Here is a 24,093-nt window from a genome sequence, read left to right as displayed (position 1 = left end):
GATGTTGCCTGGACTGGGAGGCATGCTTTATGAAGTTAGGTTGAGGGAGCTGGGACTCTTTTCCCTGTAGAGACGAAGGTTGAGAGGCGACCTGATAGAAGTTTATAAAATGTTGAGAGGAATAGATAGCCTCTGAGAATCCACCCTATTTCCCCGGGTTGAAATGGTCGCTACGAGAGGACACAGATTTAAGGTGCGGGGAGGAAAGTACAGAAGTGATGTTAGGGGTAAGTTTTTCACTCAGAGGGTGGTGAGTGAATGGAATCGGCTGCCGTCAGTGGTGGTGGAGGCGAACTCGCTGGGGTCTTTTAAAAGACTTCTGGATGAGTATATGGGATTTAATGGGATTGGGGGTTATCGATAGGTCTATGGATTGGTAGGTGTTGATGTGATCGGCGCAACTCGTGGGCTGAAGGGCCTGTTTGTGCTGTAGTGTTCTATGTCCTAAGTGCTTTTGAACACCCCACGCCTGTGAAAGGCATCATTGAAATGCAAGTTGAATCCCATCATTAATTTAATTTTAAGTTTCATTCCCTTCAGTGTTCAGGGACTCTCTCCCTGTTTAGAGATATATCTTGGTACAGAATGAACACTGGTGCGTGGGTTATAGTCAGGTTGACACCGCCTTGCACAGCCTGTGTAAACCTCCAGTCCCAAAGTATTTCAAGATATGTATTTAAAACTATTCCAGCATGGAGTAAGAAACTGTGTTGAAAGTGAAAGCCACTGAATATTGTTGTTATAGTGAGAGCTTGAAAGCTGACCCACTTCATCATAAATTGTCAGCAAGTACTCAAAAAAGGCTAAACGAATATTAGCCTTCATAGCTGGATGGTGGGAATATAAAGTGGAGAACTTTTACAACAGCTACACAAAGTAAATGTTAGGCCACACCTAGAAGACTGCGTAACACTCACAGCAGCACATTTTTTCATGTTGGATTTGGAAAGAACGTAATGAAGATTTATCAAAATATTTCCAGAGTTCAAAGGGTTAGATTATGTGAAATAAATTCCCTGAATTATAGGCTAAGGTATGATTTACATACATGGACATTAGATGCAGGAATAGGCCACTCAAGCCCGCTCGCCATTTAGCAAGTTCATGGCTGATCTGATATCTCCACAGTCCTGCCTACCTCCTATAGTATTTCCTCACCCCCCCTTATCACAATCTATCTCTGCCTTAAAATTATTCGAACACTTTGATTCTACTGCCTTTTAGGGAAGAGAATTCTAAAGACTCCAGCTCTCTCTCTCCACGGATGCTGTCGGATCTGCTGGGACTTTCCAGCATTTTCTGTTTTTGTTACTAGATTCTTGTTGACTTAAGGATATTCAGTGATTTGGTGCAAAGGTGGGTGAAGGGAGTTAAGATTGCAGATCAGTGCAATGGGTTTTGCAGTAAGCTTTGACAAAGGGTCATCTGGGCTCAAAATGTCAGCTATTTTTTCTTCCTTACAGATGCTGCCAGACCTGCTGAGATTTTCCAGCATTTTCTCTTTGTGTTACAGATCAATTATGTTTTAATTGAATCACACAACAGCTTTGTGGGGTTGTATTGTCTTCAATTGGTCACAGACAGTCAAATAAGACTTATTACATGACCAAAGGAAAATAAATCAATTCATGGTCAGAATGTGCCCATTAAAAAAAAGTGTTACTGTTTTCCATTCTTTATGTTTTCAGTTTTACTTTTTGGGATTGATATAAGCACAATATACTTTGAATATGTCAGGTTGATTGGCCATGCTAAATTGCCCTCAGTGTCAGGGGGACTAGCTAGGGTGTTACGGGGATAGGGTATGGGCAGGATTGTGGTCAATGCAGAATTGATGGGCCAAATGGCCTCCTTCTGCACTGTAGGAATTCTATGATTCTCAATCCGCAGAGAAAATCCTTCTCGTTTCTTAAACGGGCAGCTCCTCATTTTAAAACAATGAGCGCCAAATTGAAATTTTTAGCATTTTAAATGGAATTGACGGGATAAAATTTTTTTCCACTGGTAGAACTGTAGGAAAAAGGGACAAAATTAAAGCCAGCTCATTTGGAAGGGAAGTTAGAAAACACTTGTGTGTGTATTGGGGTGGTAGAAGTGTGGAACTCTCCCACGTAAAGCATTGCGCTCAATTAATAATTTAAAACCTGCCCAAGGAGATTAAACTTCGCTAAACAGGATAAAGAAGAGGCCAGGGCAGGTGGATGATGTTTGGATACAGATCAGTTGTCTCTCTTTAATAGAGGAGCATAGAATAACCATAGAATCCCTACAGTGCAGAAGGAGGTCATTGAGTCTGCAGCGACTCTCCAAAATAGCATCTTACCCAGGCCCACCCGCCTGCAACAGGCTTGTGGAACCAAATAGTTTTCTCCTGTTCCTATGTGTGGACTGATATTGATGATGTGGATATGCCGGCGTTGGACTGGGGTAATTCTTATGTTCTTAAACACAGTAAAAAGTCTGACAACACCAGGTTTCAGTCCAACCGATTTATTTGATAGTAAACTCACTAACTTTCGGGTTAGCCCCTTCGTCAGGTGAATGGAGAGTTCTGGCCTCAGACAGAGCATATAAAGCACAGACAGTTTACAGATTACTGATTAGAATGCAAATCTTTACACCTAACCTGCTGTTCAAGTCTTAAAGTGGCCGACAATGTGAGTGGAAGGAGCACTGATCACAGGTTAAAGAGATGTGTATTGTCTTCAGACAGTACAGTGAGTGAGGTTTTGCAAACCCAGGCAAGTCACGGGGGTTACAGAGAGTGCGACATGAACCCAAGATCCCTGTTGAGACCGTCCTCATGTGTGCGGAACTTGGCTATCAGTCTCTGTTCAGCAACTCTGCGCTGTCGTGTGTCGTGAAGGCCGCCTTGGAGAACGTTTACCCGAAGGTCAGAGGCTGAATGCCCATGACCACTGAAGTGTTCGCCAACAGGAAGGGGACAGTCTTGCCTGGTGATTGTCGAGCGATGTTCATTCATCCGTTGTCGTAGCGTCTGCATGGTCTCCCCAATGTACCATGCTTCGGGACATCCTTTCTTGCAATGTATCAGGTAGACAATGTTGGCCGAGTTGCAAGAGTATTTACCATGTACCTGGTGTATGGTATTCTCACGTGTGATGATGGTATCCATGTTGATGATCCAGTATGTCTTGCAGAGGTTGCTGTGGCAGGGTTGTGTGGTATTGTGGTCACTGTTCTCCTGAAGGCTGGGTAGTTTGCTGCGAACAATGGTCTGTTTGAGGTTGCGTGGTTGTCTGGAGGCAAGAAGTGGGGGTGTGGGGATGGCCCTGGAGATGTTCGTCTTCATCAATGATACGTTGAAGACTCCGGAGAAGATGTCGTAGCTTCTCCACTCCGGGGAAGTACTGGACGATGAAGGGTACTCTGTCCACTGTGTCCTGTGTTTGTCTTCTGAGGAGATCGGTGCGGTTTTTCGCTGTGGCACATCGGAACTGTCGATCTATGAGTCGAGCGCCATATCCTGTTCTTATAAGGGCATTTTTCAGCGTCTGGAGGTGTCTGTCATGATCCTCCTCATCTGAGCAAATCCTGTGTATACGGAGGGCTTGTCCATAGGGGATGGCTTCTTTAACATGTTTAGGGTGGAAGCTGGAAAAGTGGAGCATTGTGAGATTGTCTGTGGGCTTGCGGTACAGCGAGGTGGTGAGGTGACCGTCCTTGATGGAGATGCGTGTGTCCAAGAATGCAACTGATTCTGGGGAATAGTCCATGGTGAGTCTGATGGTGGGGTGGAATTTGTTGATATCATCATATAGTTGTTTCAGTGATTGTTCACCATGAGGCCAAAGGAAGATGTCATCGATGTATCTAGTGTATAGCATCGGTTGAAGATTCTGTGCAGTGCTTGTTCGAACCTGTGCATGAAGATGTTGGCATATTGAGGTGCAAATTTGGTCCCCATGGCTGTTCTGTGTGTCTGGATGAAAAACTGGTTGTTGAAGGTGAAGACATTGTGGTCCAGGATAAAGCGGATGAGTTGTAAAATTGCATCTGGAAACTGGCAGTTATCAGCATTGAGTACTGAGGCAGTCGCAGCAATGCCATCGTTGTGGGGGATGTTGGTGTAGAGGGCCGAGACATCCATTGTGACGAGGAGTGTCCCTGGTTCAACTGCTCCATGTGTGCTGCGTTTCTGTAGGAAGTCCGTAGTGTCGCGACAAAAGCTGGGGTTCTTTGTACAATGGGTTTCAGGATGCCCTCGACGTAGCCGGAGAGGTTCTCACACAGAGTCCCATTGCCCGATACGATGGGACGACCAGGTGTGTTTGCCTTGTGTATCTTTGGGAGGCAGTAGAGATCTCCAATGCGGGGAGTACGTGGAATGAGAGCACGGAAGTTGCTCTGAAGGTCCGGATCAAAGGTCTTGATCAGATTGTTGAGTTGACGAGTGTGTTCTTTGGTCGGATCTGTGGGTAACTGTCTGTAGTGTTCCTCGTTGTTTAGTTCTTTACACTTCGGTACACTTCTTTACAGTAATCCGTTCTGTTCAGTATGACGATGGCCCCTCCTTTGTCTGCTGGTTTGATGACAATGTTGCAGTTTGTCTTGAGAGCATGGATGGCGTTGCGTTGTGCTCGGGTGATGTTCGGGGCTGTCTTGTGAGTGCAGCTGATGAATCTGGTGTTAATGCACCTCCTGATGGTTTGGGCATACAAGTCCAGTCGAGGGCAGCGGCCTTCCGGAGGAGTCCAATTGGACTCTTTCCTCTTAAGTTGTTGCACTGCGTATCTGTCGGCTGTTCTGGTTCATTGGCTGTCTCATTGTGCTGATATTCTCAGTGATGACGACACACTTGAGAGGAGTTAACCGGTGAAATTATTTGAAATTTGAAGCAGATTACTACATTTATCATTTTTGCCTGAATTTATCAAATATCAATTTTGGAACCAAAAATTAATTTGTGATACCCACTACTGCTACCGACTGTACCTACTTTAACAGCCACAGATGTCCCATCATGTAGTTCTGCCCTGTGGACCTGAGATAGACTGGCGGCTGCAAATGGCTTCTGGTTGAAGTACTTGAACAATTTATCTGGAGTGGTTTGAAAGTCTTCAAGGAACAATGCATCAACCTGGAAATGTCAGAAGAGAAGGTGACATGGTCTTTTTGTATACATTTAATGCAAGGAGTAGTTGGGAGTAATAGTCACTTTGTTTGTGATGAGGAAAATAAGTCCTACCCATCTTGTAAGGACTCCATCCCATTCTATCTCTTCAGCTCTGTTGCATCTATTCAATGCTGCCACTTTCCAAAATGGCACTGCTAAAATGTCTTCCTTCTTCCTTAATTGTGGTTTCCCACCCACCATGGCGGACAGAGTTCTCAACCACGTCTGACCCATCTCCCACACCACTGCTTAATCCCATCCCTCTTTCCCAGAGCCAGGATAGTGTCCCCATTTCTCACGTGTCACCCGCCGGCCCCTGCATTCAAAGGATCATCTGCCATTTCTGTCAAACATAGAAACAAAGAACAAGGAATAGCACAGGAACAGCTCCTTCGGCCCTCCAGACTCATGCCAATTATAATGCCCTAACTAAATGAGAAAACCTTCCGTATCCTTCTATTCCCTCCCTATTCAGGTACCTATCCAGATGCCTCTTAAATGTTGCTAATGTGCCTGCTTCCACCATCTCTTCTGGTAGGGCGTAGAAAATAAAAGCAGGAATAAACCATTCAGCCCTTCGAGCCTGTTCTACCATTCATTTTGATCATGGCTGATCAAATTCAATATCCTGATCCCACCTTCCCCCATATGCCTTGATCCCTTTAGCCCCAAGAGCTATATCTAATTTCTAGAACATAAGAACATAAGAAATAGGAGCAGGAGTAGGCCATCTAGCCCTTCGAGCCTGCCCTGCCATTCAATAAGATCATGGCTGATCTGAAGTGAATCAGTTCCACTTTCCCGCTCTCTCCCCATAACCCTTAATTCCCTTGTCTGTCAAAAACCCATCTACCCGTGACTTAAATATATTTAGTGAGGCAGCCTCCACCACTTCAACGGGCAAAGAATTCCAGAAATTCACCACCCTTTGAGTGAAGAAGTTCCTCCTCAACTCCGATCTAAACTGCCCCCTCCCCTTATCTTGAGGCTGTGCCCTCTAGTCCTGCTATTCTTTCTAAGCAGGAAGAATCTATCCACCTCTACCCTATCCATCCCTTTCATTATCTTATACGTCTCTATAAGATCCCCCCTCATCCTTCTCAACTCCAACGAGTACAGACCCAATCTATTTAGTCTCTCTTCATAGTCCAACCCCCTCATCTCCGGTATCAGCCTAGTGAACCTCCTCTGCACTCCCTCCAAGGCCAAAATATCCTTGCACAAGTGCGGCGACCAAAACTGCACACAGTACTCCAGCTGCGACCTCACCAGTACCCTGTACAGTTGCAGCAAGACCTCCCTACTTTTATATTCTATCCCCCTCGCTATAAAGGCCAACATTCCATTCGCCTTCTTGATCACCTGCTGCACCTGCAGACTGGGTTTTTGCGACTCATGCACAAGGACCCCCAGGTCCCTCTGCACCGTAGCATGCTGCAGCTTTTTGCCCTTTAAATAGTAAGTTAAATAGTAATTTTTCTTAAAATCACAGACTGTTTTGGCCTCAACTACTTTCTATGATAGTGAACTCAACACATTCACCTTCCTCTGAGTGAAGGAATCCATCCATCTCAAGGTACTACCCACAATCCCATGTGCTTTAACTTTACAAAGTTGTCTGCTTTGTGAAACTTTGGCAAAAGCCTTTTGAAAGTGTAAATAAACCACACCCATGGTTCACCTTAGTCAACTGTGCTAGTTAGTGCCACAAAGAATTCCAATAGATGCGTCAAGCATGATTTCTCCTTTGTAAATCCGTGCTGACTTTGTCTGGTTATAACACTGCCTTCTAAATGCTGAGCTTTGAAATCCTTGATCATGGACTCTAGCCAAGTACTGACGTTAGGCTCACTGGTCTATAGTTTACTGTTTTCTCTTTATCTCCCTTTTTGAATAGAAGGCTTACATTAGCCTGTAATATAACCTGTAGGAACCAGTCCAGAGTCCAAAGAAGTTTGGAAAATGACTACGAATGGATCTACTATTTACAGGGCCACTTCATTAAGTATTCTGGGATGAAATTTATCAGGCTGTGGAGATTTACCTGCCTTCAATCCCATCAATTTTCCCAAAATCATTTCTCTACTAACTCCAACTCCATCACCAAATATATTTTCTCCTCACTCCCCGTCAGCATTCAGCAGGGATACTCTGGTCTACTCCTCCATCGCACCCAACACCTCGCCCACCTCCCGTGGAACCTTCCAATGCAATTGCAGAAGGTGCAACATCTGCCCCTTTACCTCCTTCCTGCTCACCATCCAAGGACCTAGACACACTTTTCAGGTGAAGCAGCGCTTCATGTGCACCTCCTTTAATCTAGTCTATTGCATTCGCTGCTCCCAATGTGATTTATTCTAAATTGGAGGCCAAACGCAATGACTGCTTTGTAGAACACCTTCAGTCCATCCACAAGCAGGACCCAGACCTTCCTGTTGCTTATCATTTCAATGCATCACCCTGCTTCCATGATCACGTCTGTCCTTGGCCTGTTGCAATGTTCCCGTAAATGCAAACTGGAGGAACAGCACCTGATCATCCGATTAGGCTCTTTACAGCCTTCCACATGGAACACTGAGTTCAACTTCATAGCATGGACTCTCTCCTTCATCTTCATCCCATTTCTATTCATTTTCTTTTATTTCGTCACATTTACTATTTACATTTCTTCCATCGTTCTTTTCAAATACATTCTGATCTCTTGATGGCCTGTTATCAGCACCCTTCTAAGCCATGATCACTGCCATTAACATTCCCTTTTTTCTATGACATTTTTGTTAATTAGCTGGCCCCTTCCCCCGCCTTACAGTATAAACCTCCTCCTAATTTCCTTATCATCAGTTCTGACGAAGGGCCATCCAGACTCCAAATGTTAGGTCTATTCTCTCGCCACAGATGCTGTCAGACCAGCTGAGATTTTCCAGCAGTTTCAGTTTTTGCTCCAGAATATTACTCTGGGTCTCTGGATTACTAGCCCAATGACAATATAACTATACCAGCATTGTCTCCAACTTCGTACCTTGACTTGGGGAAGTGACATGAATGGTTGCAGTTAGAAACAGAAATCGGCAGGTTGGTGCATTAGGATTCTACATGTTTTGAGGTCAGAGCTCAGGAATGTTTTGGTGCCATCTAGACAGGATGCTGGATTCTGAAGCTAGCCTTGCTGTACCTACCCTGAGGGTGTCTAATGCCAACTCTGCCAGCATGAAGTGCCAAGAGTTCCCAGTACTATCTTAGATGATAACATAATTCACAAAGGGAAACACAAACAGACATACCTCCTTGTCCCTCCTGCCAATGGCCTTGTCCTCTAGGATTCGCAGAGTGTTGGTGTACTCTGGAGGGAGTAGGTGATTGAAGGCACACAGTCCCTGTCCCAGCTTGATGTACAAACCTGAGTTCTTGATGGCTCCCTCCACGATGAGGTCTGCCCCTCGCTGGTGGCAGGCAGACATTGTGTCTAGGAAGTCCTGGCTGTTCTGACAGGATCCAAGAAGAACACAACACTTATAACAGATCACCACATGGTCTCTTATGGAATAAGTGCCAAAATAAAACAAGCCTTTTGATCACTAATTTTTACATTTAACCTCCTTTATAAAATAAAGCTTAAATCTTCGAAATGTTGAGCATGACATTGACACTTCATATCAGCCTTGGTTCAACAGTAGCTCTCTTGGAGTCAGAAGGTTAGGAATTCAAATCCTCTAGAGATTCGAGTACAGTCCACACTCTAATCCATATTGACAAAGCGCTGTAGTGTTGGAAGTGCTCTCTTTTAAATAAGACAGTAAGCCACGGCTCTGTCCGCTTCCTCAGTTGGACAAAGAAGATTGGATTGTGTATTGATCCCGTTAGGGACAAGTAACTTTTTGTTTAAAGCAGGCAAAGTTTGAAATCCCCAAATAATTACTAAGAGAATAGAACATAGAGTATTACAGCACAGTACAGGCCCTTCGGCCCTCGATATTGTGCCGTGCTATGTCCAAATCCAAGAATAAAACCACAAGATTCCAGTGTTTAAACAAACAAAATAAATTTTATGATACAGGTGAGAATGTGGGGGCGGGGTTAGGAAAAGCACATTTGCATGTGATACGAAGATTGGCAAGATGGTTAATAGGAAAGAAGAAGGTATTAGGATGCAGGAAGATATAGATGGGCTGGTCAGATGGGCAGATCAGCAGCAGATGGAATTTAACCCTAAAAAGTGAGAGATGATGCACTTTGGAAGGAGTAACAAGCCAAGAGAATTCACAATGAATGACAAGATATTACAAAGTTCAGAGAACAGAGGACTCTAGGGGTGCTTGTCCACAGATCCCTGAAGGCAGCAGGACAGGTTAATTGGGTAGTTAAGGTAACATACAGGACACTTGCTTTTATCAGAGGAACACAAGAATTAGGAGCAGAAGTAAGCAATTCAGTCCTTTGAGCCATCTCTGTTATTCATTAGATCATGGCTCACTCAAAGGGTGGTGAATCTCTGGAATTCTCTGCCCGTTGAAGTGGTGGAGGCTACCTCGCTAAATATATTTAAGATGTGGTTAGATAGGTTTTTGGTAGGCAAGGGGATTAAGGGTTATGGGGAGAAAGCGGGAAAGTGGAACTGAGCCACGACAGATCAGCCATGATCTTATTGAATGGCGGGGCAGGCTCGAAGGGCTAGATGGCCTACTCCTGCTCCTATTTCTTATGTTCTCATGTTCTTACGGCTGATCTCTCCCTGGTCTCAAATCCACTTCCCTATCTGTTTCACATATTCCTTTAATCCATTTTTTAAAAAATCAGAAATATATCCATTTCCTTCTTGAAACTATTTAATGATTCAGACTCCACCATTTATAAATAAAAATGCATCCTCACATCACGCCTGGTGGCCTAGTTCTAATTTCAGGCTTAGGACCCTTGTTTTGGATTCAGCCATCAGAAGAAATAGTTTCTCTCCATCTACCTCATCATATTACTTAAATTGTCTTATATTCCTCAATTATACTCTAAAGAATAAACACAAGCCTGCTCTATGTGATCTATACTCATAGATAAACTCTGAGCCCCGTATTATTATGATCAGAACTGCATCGGATGTGTCATCTTCAAAGGTCTAACTTCTTCAATTCTAAAGAGTTGGTACTCAGGAGAAAGTGGAGACATGAATCATAGTACTGCAACACAGAAGGATACCAATTGGCCCATCAAGCCCACATCAGTTCTCTGCAACATCAGTTTAGCCAGTCCTATTCCAGTCACAGTGCATATAGCTCCAACCAGGCTCACAAGCTGTGCATTCTAGATCCTTGTCACTTGCTGCCTAATATAATGACTGCTCTTTTACCAATCACCTTAAACCACTGTCCTCTGGTTCTCAAATCTTCCATGAACGGGACCAGTTTTTCCTCTATCAAATCTGCCACGACCCATCAAGACTTTGAGTACCTCGATAAAATCTCTTCTTAATCTTCTCTCAGGACAGCAGCTGGTTTCTCCAATTCAAGTTTCTGCTTCCACCACACTGAAATGACTCTCAAAGTTACAGATACCTTTGTCTCAATCACATAGTGTAAGTTTTCCCTCTTCATCCTTCTTGACCTGTCTGAGGCCTTTAGCACAATTGATATCATTCTCCAATACCTCTGCACCGTTGTCCAGTTAGGTGGGACTGCTCTCACCTGGATCCATCTATCCTAGGCCGAAATTCACTTGCAACGGCTTCTTTTCCTGCTCCCACACCATTACCAAAATATCCTTGCGCCGCACCTGCGCAAGGATATTTTGGCCTTGGAGGGAGTGCAGAGGAGGTTCACTAGGCTGATACCAGAGTTGAGGGGTTGAGCTATGAGGAGAGGCTGAATAAACTAGGCTTGTACTTGTTTAGAAGGATGAGGGGAGATCTCATTGAGACGTACAAGATGATGAATGGGATGGATAGGATAGAGGTGGCGAGGCGCTTCCCGCTCAGAAAGGACAGTAGGACTAGAGGGCACAGCCTCAAGATAAGGGGGGGGCAGTTTAGAACAGAGTTGAGGAGGAACTTCTTCACTCAAAGGGTGGTGAATCTCTGGAATTCTCTGCTCATTGAAGTGGTGGAGGCTGCCTCGCTGAATATATTTAAGACGCGGGTAGATTGGTTTTTGATAGGCAAGGGGATTAAGGGTTATGGGGAGAGGGCGGGAAAGTGGAACTGAGCCACTTCAGATCAGCCATGATCTTATTGAATGGCGGGGCAGGCTCGAAGGGCTAGATGGCCTACTCCTGCTCCTATTTCTTATGTTCTTATGTTACCACTGGTGTCCTCCAAAGATCTATCCTTAGTCGCCTCCTATTTCACATCTATGTACCGATTCTTGGCATCCTAATCCAGCAACATCATCCAAAGGCACTGCATTAGTTTTCACCCATAGACTAATGACAGCCAACTCCACCTCAGCAGTACTCTCTCGTCATCTACTGTTGAAAAGTATCAGACAGCTTATCTGACATCCAGTGCTGGGGGGGAGCTTTCCTCCAATTACTGAAGCCATTGATTTTGGACTTAGCTCTAAACTGTATCCTAGGTACCAACTCCATTCCTTTCCCAAGCAACAGTCCAAGATTAAGCCACTCTGTTCACAACCTTCATGTCACTGTTAGGAAACCAGAGTTTCAAAGGATTTATATTTGTAGAGATAAAGATTAAAAATAAGATATAGTTTTATGAGGAGAGAGATGAATCTGTGGAACTCTTTGCCGCAGAAGGCTGTGACGGCCAGGTCATTAAGTATCTTTAAGACAGAGATAGATAAGTTCTTGATTAATAAGGGGATCACGGATTACAGGGATAAGGCAGGAGAGAATGGGGATGAGAAAAATGTCAGCCATGATTGAATGGTGGAGCGGACTTGATGGGCCAAGTAATTTAGTTCTGCTCCAATGTCTTATGGTTTTAGGTAGGTTTAATTTAATGTTCTGTACTGGCAAATAAGCTATGATTAGTTTTCAGGCTGAGTAAACAATGTTTGTCTGTGTGGGGGTTTCATTTCAATATCCAGCTTAGACTCAATTGTCTTTTAGAGTTTCGGAATACAGACTCCAGATGATTGCCTAGTAACCTGTGATGGGAGTAGACTTTGTCTGGAAATCTGTAGAAAAATGGAGACTGGAAGAGAGATAGGATGGGTCTCTCAAGTCTGCTTGATGCTGGAACGTTATAATAAAGTAATGCTTCAAACAACCAGCTAGAATCACACAGAAAATACTTGTAAGGAACTACTGAAAATTCCAGAGAACCACAGAGCTGTAATAAGATTTCAGGAAGCCTGAAACTCAGTGTTTGGAGACTTTGGAGAACAGACTTCTATTCGAGATCCAAGAAAAATTGGGTCAGATTGATGGGTGAGAACTACTAAAAGTAATGCCGGCAATTGTTCTACTACTGTCTGTGAACACACTGTAAAGTAGCAACTGAGATCTTAAAAATTGTTAAGGCAATGGAAGTCACAAAGAACTGGTCCATGCTCTGAGATTCTAAGAAGAAATCTACAAATATTGACTTAGGGTGCTGATGAGATGTTTGCAGCTTCTAATGTATTTTGTCATCCATAGTAACCTTAAACCTGTGTGTAAGTGTTCAGTTAAAGGAGGAATACAGGGTATTGTATTATAATTCATTTTTTTAAACATTTAATAAATGTCTTCTTTGGTTGTTAAAAAAAATTGACAGTTCTGTGACTCCATTTCCTCTACATTTGATAAAACCAAAAAATAAATATAACTGTTATGATCTTTTGAGCTAGGGTCCCATTCTGGGATCCTCCTGTCCAGTTATGACACTGACTGGGATCGTAACAGTAACATTTGTCACCAAGATAAGCTTCTAAATTCAAATTCATCCCATCACTTGCTGTTTATAGTGTACATTAATGATCTTGAGGTAAATGTGGGGAAGTATGATCATAAGTTCAGAAATGATATGAAGATTGGTGATGTGGTAAGCAGCAAGGAGGAAAACCTTAGATTATAAGGCTATATAGATTGGCTGGTCAGGTGGGCAGAACAGTGACAAATGGAATTTAACCCTGAAAAGTGTAAGGTGATGCATTTCAAGAGGACTAAAGGCAAGGGAACACACAATGAAGGGGTAAGACACCAGGAAGTACAGAGGACCAGAGGGACCTTGGGGTGCATATCCAAAGATCCCTGAAGGCAGTCGGACATGTAAATAAGATGATTAAAATGGTATGTGGGATACTTGCTTTCTTTTAGCCAAGGTAAAGGTTGTAAAAGTAGGGAGGTTCTGAAGTAGCTGAGTAAAACACTCGTCAGGTCACAGCTAGAGTGCTGCATGCAGTTCCAGTTCCACACTGAGAAGGATGTGATTGCACTAGAAAGTATGCAGAGGAGACTGACCAGGATGTTCCCTGAGCTGGAGCTTTTCAGTGATGAAGAAAGACTGGTTACATTGGAGTTGTTTTCTTTAGAGCAGGGAAGGCCAAGGAGGGACTAGGTTGATCATAAGGGACTAAGATATAAAATTACAGGGTAGATGGATAAACTATTCACTTTGGTAGAGGGGGTCAATAAAGAAGAGGCATAGATTTAAGGTCAGGGGCAGGAGATTTGAGAAAGACCTTTTTCATCAGTGGGAATCTGGAACCCTCTGCATGAAAGGATCATTTCATTATGTTAAAGGCATTATATAAATATACTGTCCATTTTCTTCCCATTGGTTCAAATTTGTTGGCAAGCCTATTATATGGCACAAACTCAATTAAAACTAACATTCAAAATACAAAGCTTACCTCATCCATTCCATGTAGCTTAACGTTAATAGTCCACCAGTAATCTGTAGAAATTTTGATTCCAAAGTAAATGGATCTGGAAAGGCAAGTATAGCCCATTCAGATGAACAAAATTACTTCATTCCTCCAGCACTCTGAGATGATTCTGCACTGGGGTAATCATTGCCCTATTGCAATGTTTTAATGTTGTGCTAATGGTCCAAATTTCAATTATTGGAGAAATTTTGTTAAAAATGTTATAATCTCTTGTATACAAGTTTGAAGTTAACATCCAGGTATAGCATGTAATTATCAAGGCAAATGATATGTTAGCCTTCTAGGTATTAGTCAAGACCAAAGGCTTGAATTATCAGAAAGGCAAATGCTTGGTACCTGCCATCTGAGAGTTGTCGCATAACCCAGCCACATCAACCCCTACAGGCCCACTGTCATTTTACACTCAGTCAAGCTTTATTGGTGCCCCATCCACAATCTTAAATGATCACTAGCTCTACCACCAATAAATAGTAGCAGCAATGTGTACCACCTATAAGGTTTACAGAAGCAGCTCACCAAGGCTATTTCCACTTCAGCATCTTCCAAACCCATGACCTCTATTATCTCGAAGGAAAAAGATAGCAGATGTTTAGAAACACTGCACCTAACAAGTCACACACCATCTTGACTTGAAAACATATTACTGTTCCTTCACTGCTGCTGAGCAGAATGCTGGAACTCCCTTCCTAGGAGATGCTGACTCGTCACAACCTTCTCAAGGGCAATTAGGAATGAGCAATAAATGATGACCTAGCCAGCAATGCTCACAGCCAATAAATGAAAAATTGGTTACCCAGAGAGAGTCGGGTTCTTCAGGAAAGGACAGGAAATATCTGGACTATTATGACAGCAAAGCAAGATTCAAAAAGCAAACAACAAAAGGAAGAAACACATTACTCACCTCCAGAAGCGACTAATACCTTCAACCAAAAGCCTCATTCTCCTGCGGTCACGGGCATCTGACAAACCAAACATGACACCAGCAGTCAGCGGGACGGTAAGCACTACCCCGAAGAGCAGCTTTTTATACAGACCTCGTCGACGAACGTAACTGTAGAAGGACAGAAGAAAGGTATAGTCTACACTTCATAGCGAAAACTTTTCACCTTTTTTTAAAAAGCACATGGTGCAGCATAAACAAAGAACAACCCAGCACGGGAAACAGGCCCTTCGGCCCAACGAGCCCGCGCCGCCGCATCACCCTACGCCTACCCTGCCCTGCGTGTATGCGAGTGGAACCCCTAACTTAGCCAGATTCAGGGGAGAATAGTGTCAATTTGGTATACCAATCAGCCTAAGAGCACATCTTTGGGGTGTGGGAGGAAACCAGAGCGCCCGGAGGAAACCCACGCAACCACAGGGAGAATGCGCAAACTCCCACAGACACAGGCCCAAATCCATGTATCTGCACAGCTAGCAGTGCTAGTCACTGAGCTGTTGCGGCGCCCGTCTACTGGTCCAGGATCAAGCACACACACCGACACGAAGTACTAGGCCACTCCCGGAACCTCCAAGAGCAACCCATGCATGACCCACCATGTGCATGCCCCTTGTTTAACAACAAGGTGGACCGCCACCTGCGGAATAAAAAGACAAAAACGTTAACATGTAAGTCTACATTTCCGGTGTCTCCCAAGGCTCTGACCCTATTTAATACCCTCTACTATAACCCTCCATCCTTGTTTTGCTCACGTGTCTATCTAAGTAAACCTTAAACAAGTCTTAAACAGGTTTTCTCCTGGCTTCAGCAATTCCGATCCATTTCCCAGTGGCCAGACATATGGAGAGAAGAAAAGGTCACCGCACACCACAGTCTGATAATAAGGAAGGAAGTCAAAATGCATGAGGGAGGTGATTCTCCCATCATGCTGCGCTAATTTTTTAGGAGAATCCCGCGGCAACTGATGTGTGGAATTTGTGCATGCATTCCCGCCATGTTAAAATCTCCCAGTGCTGGATCTCTGGTGGCATATGTTCCTGGCTGGAAATCGGTGGGGAGGTGGGGAATGCATGCACAAATTCCGCACATCAGTTTGCCGCGGGATTCTCCCAAAAAATTAGCGCAGCAGGATGGGAGAATCACCTCCCTCATGCATTTTGACTGCCTTCCTTGTTATCAGACTGTGGTGTGCGGTGATCTTTTCTTCTCTCCGTATGTCTGAGGTGGGGGGTAAGTATTTTACTTCTATTTTTAATATAATTTAAATTAATGGGCCAGGACTGAAGTCTCCAGGCTCACTAGCCTCTCCCACCCTGCCAGAGTATTTCACTCCAGCGGGGTAACATTAGCTCCCCACTTTCGGGGAACTAGCGGTCCAACTCTGTTGGAATGAAGGATGTGGAGGGGCATTGGTACCCTGAAAGTGCCAGCCTGGGCCCACTGGCACTGCCCAAGGAGCAAAGTGCCAGTGCCTGGGAAGGGCACCTTGGCACTACCCATCAGGCATGGGCAATGCCAAGGAGCATTCAGGATCAGTGGGGGAAGGAGGGAGGCCAGTGTTGGGGCAGGCGATTGGGCCTTGGGGGCAGACAGCCATGTTGCGGGGTTGGCCAACAGTTGGGAGGTCATCAGTGCGAGGCCATTGCGCATGCGCCGATTTCAACACTGACATATCTGCGCATGTGCAGTGGCCCTCTCTGCACGTTGATTTCAGCCTCTGCAGTGGGAATAGGCCATCCCCTGAAATTTAATGATATTCACATTGGTGGCCTATGCAGTGCACAGACTTCTCTGAGCTCCCACTGAAAAAACCAGTACGAATTGCTCCAATTTTCACACAAATTCGACACTTAGAATTTTTTTGGGAGAATTCTGCCCGAGTTTTTAGGCAGCAGAGCTGATGTATTCTTGAGGCTGGAGTACAACTGATTTGCAGCTTCTAATCAGACCCGAGATTTTAAGTGTATGAGGTAATTGAAGCTACATATAAATGAACTGAGGTCAAGCCAGTCCAACTAATTAGCAATTTTGACAACTGTATCCAGCCCTACGTTAAGTTTAATTAACCCATCACTCATACTCCTGTTGATTATTACATAGAGAACATAGAACATCACAGCACAGTACAGGCCCTTCAACCCTCAATGTTGTGCCGAGGTATGTCCAATCCCAAGGTCAAGCTATCCCCTCCCTATCATTCTGGTGTGCTCCATGTGCCTATCCAATAACCGCTTGAAAGTTCCTAAAGTGTCCAACTCCACTATCACAGCAGGCAACCTATTCCACACCCCAACCACTCTCGAGTGAAGAATCTACCTCGGACATCCCTCCTATATCTGCCACCATGAACCTTATAGTTATGCCTTATAGTTACTGGAGTTCTATGAGGATGTGTCTAGGGCGGTGGATAGAGGAGAGCCAGTGGATGTGGTCTTTCTTGATTTTCAGAAGGTGTTTGACAAGGTACCTCACAAGAGGTTATTGCAGAAGGTCAGGGGGCATGGAGTTGGGGGTAGGGTGTTAGCGTGGATAGAGGATTGGTTGTCAAATAGGAGGCAGAGAGAGTGGGGGTCAATGGGTGCTATTCAGATTGGCGGTTGGTGACTAGTGGAGTGCCTCAGGGGTCGGTGCTGGGGCCTCAGCTATTTACCATTTATATAGATGATCTGGAGGAGGGAACCGAGTGTATGGTGTCGAAATTTGCTGATGACACCAAGATTGGAGGAACGGCAAATTGTGCAGAGGGTGTGGAGAGTCTGCAGAAGGATCTAGATAGGCTGGGCGAATGGGCCAGGAAATGGCAAATGGAATTTAATGTTGGCAAGTGCGAGGTGGTCCACTTTGGTAGGAATAATGGTAGGAAGGATTATTACTTATGTGGAGAAAAACTGCAGCAGGCGACGGTGCAGAGAGACCTTGGGGTCCTTGTGCATGAGTCGCAAAAACCCAGCTTGCAGGTGCAGCAGGTGGTCAGGAAGGCGAATGGGATGCTGGCCTTCATAGCGAGGGGGATTGAATATAAAAGTAGGGAGGTCTTGCTGCGGCTATATAGGGCATTGGTGAGGCCGCAGCTGGAGTAGTGTGTGCAGTTTTGGGCGCCGTACTTACGCAAGGATATTTTGGCCTTGGAGGGAGTGCAGAGGAGGTTTACTAGGCTGATGCCGGAGTTGAGGGGGTTGAGCTATGAGGAGAGGCTGAATAAACTAGGCTTGTACTCGTTAGAGTTTAGAAGAATGAAGGGAGATCTCATTGAGACGTATAAGATGATGAATGGGATGGATAGGATAGAGGTGGAAAGACTCTTCCCGCTCAGGAAGGACAGTAGGACTAGGGGGCACAGCCTCAAGATAAAAGGGGGGGCGGTTTAGAACGGAGTTGAGGAAGAACTTCTTCACTCAAAGGGTGGTGAATCTCTGGAATTCTCTGCCCGTTGAGGTGGTGAAGGCTACCTCGCTAAATATTTTTAAGACGCGGGTTGATGGGCTTTTGATAAGAGAGGGGATTAAGGGTTATGGGGAGAGGGCGGGAATGTGGAACTGAGCCACGACAGATCAGCCATGATCTTATTGAATGGCGGGGCAGGCTCGAAGGGCCAGATGGCCTACTCCTGCTCCTATTTCTTATGTTCTTATGCCCCCTAGTAACAGCTACATCCACTTGAGGAAATAGTCTCTGCATGTCCACTCTATCAATCCCTCTCATCATCTTATAAACCACTATTAAGTTGCCTCTCATCCTCCTCTGCTCTAAAGAGAAAAGCCCCAGCTCCCTCCACCTTTCCTCAGAAGGCCTACCCTCCAAACCAGGCAGCATCCTGGTAAGTCTCCTCTGTACTCTCTCCAATGCTTCCACATCCTTCTTATAGTGAGGTGACCAGAACTGAACACAATATTCCAAACGTGGTCTCACCAACGTCTGGTATAGTTGCAGCATAACCCCACGGCTCTTAAAGTCAAACCCCCTGTTAATAAATGCTAACATATAGCTTTCTTCACAGCTCTATCCACTTGAGTGGCAACCTTCAGAGATCTGTGGATATGAAGCCCAAGATCTCTCTGTTCCTCCACATTCCTTAGAACCCTGCTGTTGACCCTGTAATCTGCATTCAAGTTTGTCCAACCAAAATGAATCACCTCACACTTATCAGGGTTAAACTCCATCTGCCACTTTTCAGCCCAGCCCTGCATCCTATCAATGTCTTTTTGCGGCCTGCAAGAGCCCTCCATGTCATCCACTACTCCACCAATCTTGGTGTCGTCATCAAATTTACTAACCCACCCTTTAGCCCCCTCTTCCAAGTCATTGATAAAAATCACAAATAGCAGAGGACTCAGCACTCACCCCTGTGGTACCCTGCTGGTAACTGGCCTCCAGTCTGAAAATTTTCCCTCCACCACTACCCTCTGTCTTCTATGATACAGCCAGTTACTTATCCAATCGGCCAAATTTCCTTCTAGCCCACACATCCTTATCTTCTTCGTGAGCCTACCATGAGGAACCTTATCAAATGCCTTACTAAAATCCGTGTATACGACATTAACTACTCTACCTTCGTCCACACACTTAGTTACCTCCTCAAAGAATTCAATCAAATTTGAGAGGCAGGACTTACCCCTCACAAAATCGTGCTGACTATCCTGGATTAAACTGCATCTTTCCAAGTGGTCATAAATTCTATCTCTCAGGACCCTTTCCATTAACTTACTGACCACTGAAGTAAGACTAACTGGCCTACAATTATCAGGGTCATTCTTACTTCCTTTCTTGAAGAGAGGAACAACATTTGCCACTCTCCAGTCTTCTGGCGCTACCCCATGGACAGTGAGGACCCAAAGATCAAAGCTAAAGGCTCCGCAATCTCATCCCTTGCCCTGGCCTCAGCTTTTTACCATTTATATAGATGATCTGGAGGAGGGAACCGAGTGTAGGGTGTCGAAATTTACTAATGACACCAAGATTGGGGGAACGGCAAATTGTGCAGAGGGTGTGGAGAGTCTGCAGAAGGATCTAGATAGGCTGGGCGAATGGGCCAGGAAATGGCAAATGGAATTTAATGTTGGCAAGTGTGAGGTGGTCCACTTTGGTAGGAAGAATGGTAGGAAGGACTATTACTTAAGGGGCGAAAAACTGCAGCAGGCGACGGTGCAGAGGGACCTCGGGGTCCTTGTGCACGAGTCGCAAAAACCCAGCTTGCAGGTGCAGCAGGTGGTCAGGAAGGCGAATGGGATGCTGGCCTTCATCGCGAGGGGGATTGAATACAAAAGTAGGGAGGTCTTGCTGCGACTGTATAGGGCATTGGTGAGGCCGCAGCTGGAGTACTGTGTGCAGTTTTGGGCGCCGCACCTGCGCAAAGATATTTTGGCCTTGGAGGGAGTGCAGAGGAGGTTTACTAGGCTGATTCTGGAGTTGAGGGGGTTGAGCTATGAGGAGAGGCTGAATAAACTAGGCTTGTACTCGTTAGAGTTTAGAAGAATGAGGGGAGATCTCATTGAGACGTATAAGATGGATAGGATAGAGGTGGAGAGACTCTTCCCGCTCAAAAAAGACTGGAGGACTGGGGGCACAGCCTCAAGATAAAGGGGGGGCGGTTTAGAACAGAGTTGAGGAGGAACTTCTTCACTCAAAGTGTGGTGAATCTCTGGAATTCTCTGCCCATTGAAGTGGTGGAGGCTGCCTCGCTAAATATTTTTAAGACGCGGGTTGATGGGTTTTTGATAAGAGAGGGGATTAAGGGTTATGGGGAGAGGGCGGGAAAGTGGAACTGAGCCGCGACAGATCAGCCATGATCTTATTGAATGGCGGGGCAGGCTCGAAGGGCTAGATGGCCTACTCCTGCTCCTATTTCTTATGTTCTTATGTTCTCCCAAAGTATCCTAGGATGTATCCCATCTGGCCCAGGGGACTTATCCACCCTATTACTGGTTCCCAATGCACTGAATTCAAAAGTTTCATCCTCATTTTCAAAATCATCCATGGATAAACTTTCCTACTTCCCAACCCCTGCCCTTTCAGAGCTTCCAGACCTAGATCCTTCCAAAATAAAAACTATGACTCAATTTCAATCCCCATGGGAAAACTGGAGGAAATGTTTCTAATTGGTCTAGGGTTTTTAAACCTGATTTCTCAGTCTCCTGCAGGAGATTGGACAGTTCTGGATAGGAGGAAATCCCACTATTGAAACGCAGAAGGCTAACATTTTCCTACATTTAACAGGTTGATGAGTTAATTTGGGGAAAACACAAATGCTGAAGGAGTTGGTGAGGTTCAAGACCACACTGGCCTCTACCCTGCAAGACAATATGTTGGCCTAAAGTGCACAAACTCCTGCATAATAACATACCTCATGGGCTGGGAACTAAGCTGCTGCTTGAAGATGGCAGACGGGGTCAGTGGTACTTGCCTCATCCTCTGCAATAAGGTCCAGTGATGCCTACACAACCATACCTAACAAATTATAAAAAGTAAATAAGAATGCAAGAAACGTGAGAGTTGAGGAAAAAAAACCATCGAAATTAGATAGTTAATTACTGACATACAATTTTAGGTTGTTTAAAATGATAATTGTCGCAAGATTGTTTTCTTATGAAGCTGTCAAGAGACTCATTTGGCCCAACTATTACTGCTGATTAATAACACACATATACATCGGTACAATCATCATGCTGATTTCTACCAGCCTCACTACTCTCCTATACTCCCTTTTGATATTCTGCAATGTGGCCAGTACTATTTCCCCAGTTCCACATTAATCCATATAGTCTAATATCACACAGCCATTCCAAGTTTTTACCGAAATATTTTCATAATATTTACATGCTACTACTTCTCCTCCCCCCACCGAGTCTCTGACTTCACCAACTCAGTCTGGAGACTTTACAACACTTCCGGATCTAATTGTTTTCAGGTTTGGAGCAATGGTAGCTTCAACTTCTTTGGACTGACTTTGTTGGTCTAGAGTTGAAGCCGTGGCGGATTAACTACCTCCCGGACTCCTAGACTGAGCTTTAGTAAGGCCCCCTGCTCCACCCTTCGTTGAATAGAAAGAAGTGACATTAAGTGACATTAGATAACTTATAATTGTTGTACCATGTGTAATATACTATGTGTATATCATAAAGTTATATGAATCAATTACAGCCCTTTTATTCATTTATTTTTCATTTTCTTTACATTTGTACTTCAAAAAGCTTCCGTGTTTTTTTGATTAACAAAAGTGTCGATAACAGCTTGTAAATCAATAGATTGAAGCATGTCTGATTCAATGTTCATGAGTGCCAGGTGAATAAGTTTCTCATCACTCATTGTTGAGCGCAAATAGATTTTGATCCTCTTCAGTGCTGAAAATGAACACTCATCATTAAGGACAGATAAATTCTAAAGCAAATGTATGCATTTGGATACACCTCGTGCAGTCAATCTCTTGCCAGAGCTCAATACATCCCAGTGACAGTGACATCATCATCGGATTGTCCTCGAATGCACTTCTAAAAGTAGATGAGCTCTTCCACAAAGGCCATTCCGCATATGAAAAAAGTATATGCAAAAGTACTGAAATATCATCCAAAATAGTCACATGTACACTCAATTAAACCATTTTTTTTGTATACTCAATTAACCCTTTGAAGGGTAGAGTGACATGAATGTCGTCCATTGTATTAAGGGTAAAGCAACATAAATGTTGTTTCTCGGTAGGTTAACTTTGTCACGTCTGCAGTGATTGGTAAAACAAGATTTACCAACGGCTACTGTTCCAATCAGATGCTTTCTTTCTTCAGCTTCATGATGATGTCATACATGTGTTATGAATGCAGTATGATAATGAATTCAAACTCTTTGGCTGGCGAGTGGTGACAGTGAGTCATTTACCACGTCGTAAACAACAATGGCGGCACGCAAACTAAAGTCTATTTTAACGTTTTCACAGGCAGTAACTGCGCTCAACAACAGTTTTGATGATGGATTATGCAGTGATAATAGTGGGCGTGATTTAGATGCCAAGGATTTTGATGTTGATATTAGTGAATCATCAGCTGATGATTGTGAATTTGGTGATACATTGATAGCACTGGAGACAGAGGTGACAGTCATTGTGTTGTGATGTGGGACCAAGATTATGTAAGGGTGAATGTTGAAAAAAGTACTATATGTAATTAAGTATGCACTAAAATAACTATGTATACATGTTATAGCATGACAATAAACTCTTTGTTGCATTTATTTTGTATTTATTTGCATATAGTACAAGTCCGGAGGTGAAGCTCCTCTATATATAGGTATTTGTTATATTAATTCATCCACGGGATAGAGTTATGAAAATTTATTCATCCTTAAATGGGTTAAACCAATTTTTTCTGCTCTCAGGCTCCTCCCTTCTGGCCTTTAGGCTTAAGCTTACTCAGCCTAATGGTTTATCCGCCACAGAGTTGAAGATATGGCAATTGGTGTTTCAATTATTTGACTTTCAACATTTAGTTTGTTTCTGGAGCTCTTCAGTGATTTGTTTTTTGTGTCTTGCATTTTGTGTCTTACATGGACAACTACAATGGAGTTATCTCCTCTGCTTCCAGAGTGAATGTTCGGTTCCATTCAGGTTTTCTTTATGCAAGAGACCCGCCATGTTGTTCCTTTAAGTTGATGATTTATCTTCCTTATCTTTGTGCATTCTTCATCCTTGAGCTGCAGTTTGGCTTCTAATGCTGCACTCTTGTTTCTTCATATGCACTTGTGTTTCCCTGAGTTAGGGGGAGAAAGTAGGAAAGTGGAACTGATTCACTTCAGGTCAGCCATGATCTTATTGAATGGCAGGGCAGGCTTGAAGGGCTAGATGGCCTAGTCCTGCTCCTATTTCTTATGTTCTTATGTTTTGTCTTGCTGAGCTGGTGGTTGTTTCATTTCTTCTCCAAGATCAAATTTATGTTATGCGTGTGAGCTTGAAGCCCCAGCTTTGTTGTTAAATCTTTTCCTTGACCTATAACAGCAGCATTTTGACTCTGAAGTTCAGGCATACCCTTCTGCTGCTCCTGCTCCATATCTTCTGCTTTAAGTATGTTGGTGCCCATCTGGAGGTTTCGCTGGTCTGACCAAAGAGTATTTCCTACTATCTATAAAGGAACTGGAATAACTATCTGCAAAGAATGAAGACAATTCTAAACAGAAGTCCCAGTTGAGATATCAGTGTTCCCAGCAGTTGCGGCACTGTG

At 44.1% G+C, this 24,093-nt stretch overlaps 1 protein-coding gene across 2 annotated transcripts in view; it reads right to left on the bottom strand.

The window, feature by feature from the left end:
* The window catches only part of adck5 (aarF domain containing kinase 5), a 79,222-nt gene that overhangs the window by 38,801 nt on the left and 16,328 nt on the right, over nt 1-24,093 (bottom strand). For both annotated transcript variants that reach the window (XM_080213914.1, XM_080213922.1), the window contains exons 2-6: nt 21,234-21,337; nt 14,855-15,004; nt 13,918-13,993; nt 8,419-8,619; nt 4,961-5,101 (exon numbers count right to left, since the gene is read on the bottom strand). In XM_080213914.1, coding sequence (XP_080070040.1) covers nt 4,961-5,101; nt 8,419-8,619; nt 13,918-13,993; nt 14,855-15,004; nt 21,234-21,337 — 672 coding nt within the window. The remainder of the gene's footprint in view (nt 1-4,960; nt 5,102-8,418; nt 8,620-13,917; nt 13,994-14,854; nt 15,005-21,233; nt 21,338-24,093) is intronic.

The sequence above is a fragment of the Carcharhinus amblyrhynchos genome, chromosome 2 (assembly GCF_965287045.1).
Source record: "Carcharhinus amblyrhynchos chromosome 2, sCarAmb.v2.hapA, whole genome shotgun sequence".
Lineage (NCBI taxonomy): Eukaryota > Metazoa > Chordata > Chondrichthyes > Carcharhiniformes > Carcharhinidae > Carcharhinus > Carcharhinus amblyrhynchos.
This window is presented reverse-complemented; position numbering and strand designations above follow the sequence as displayed.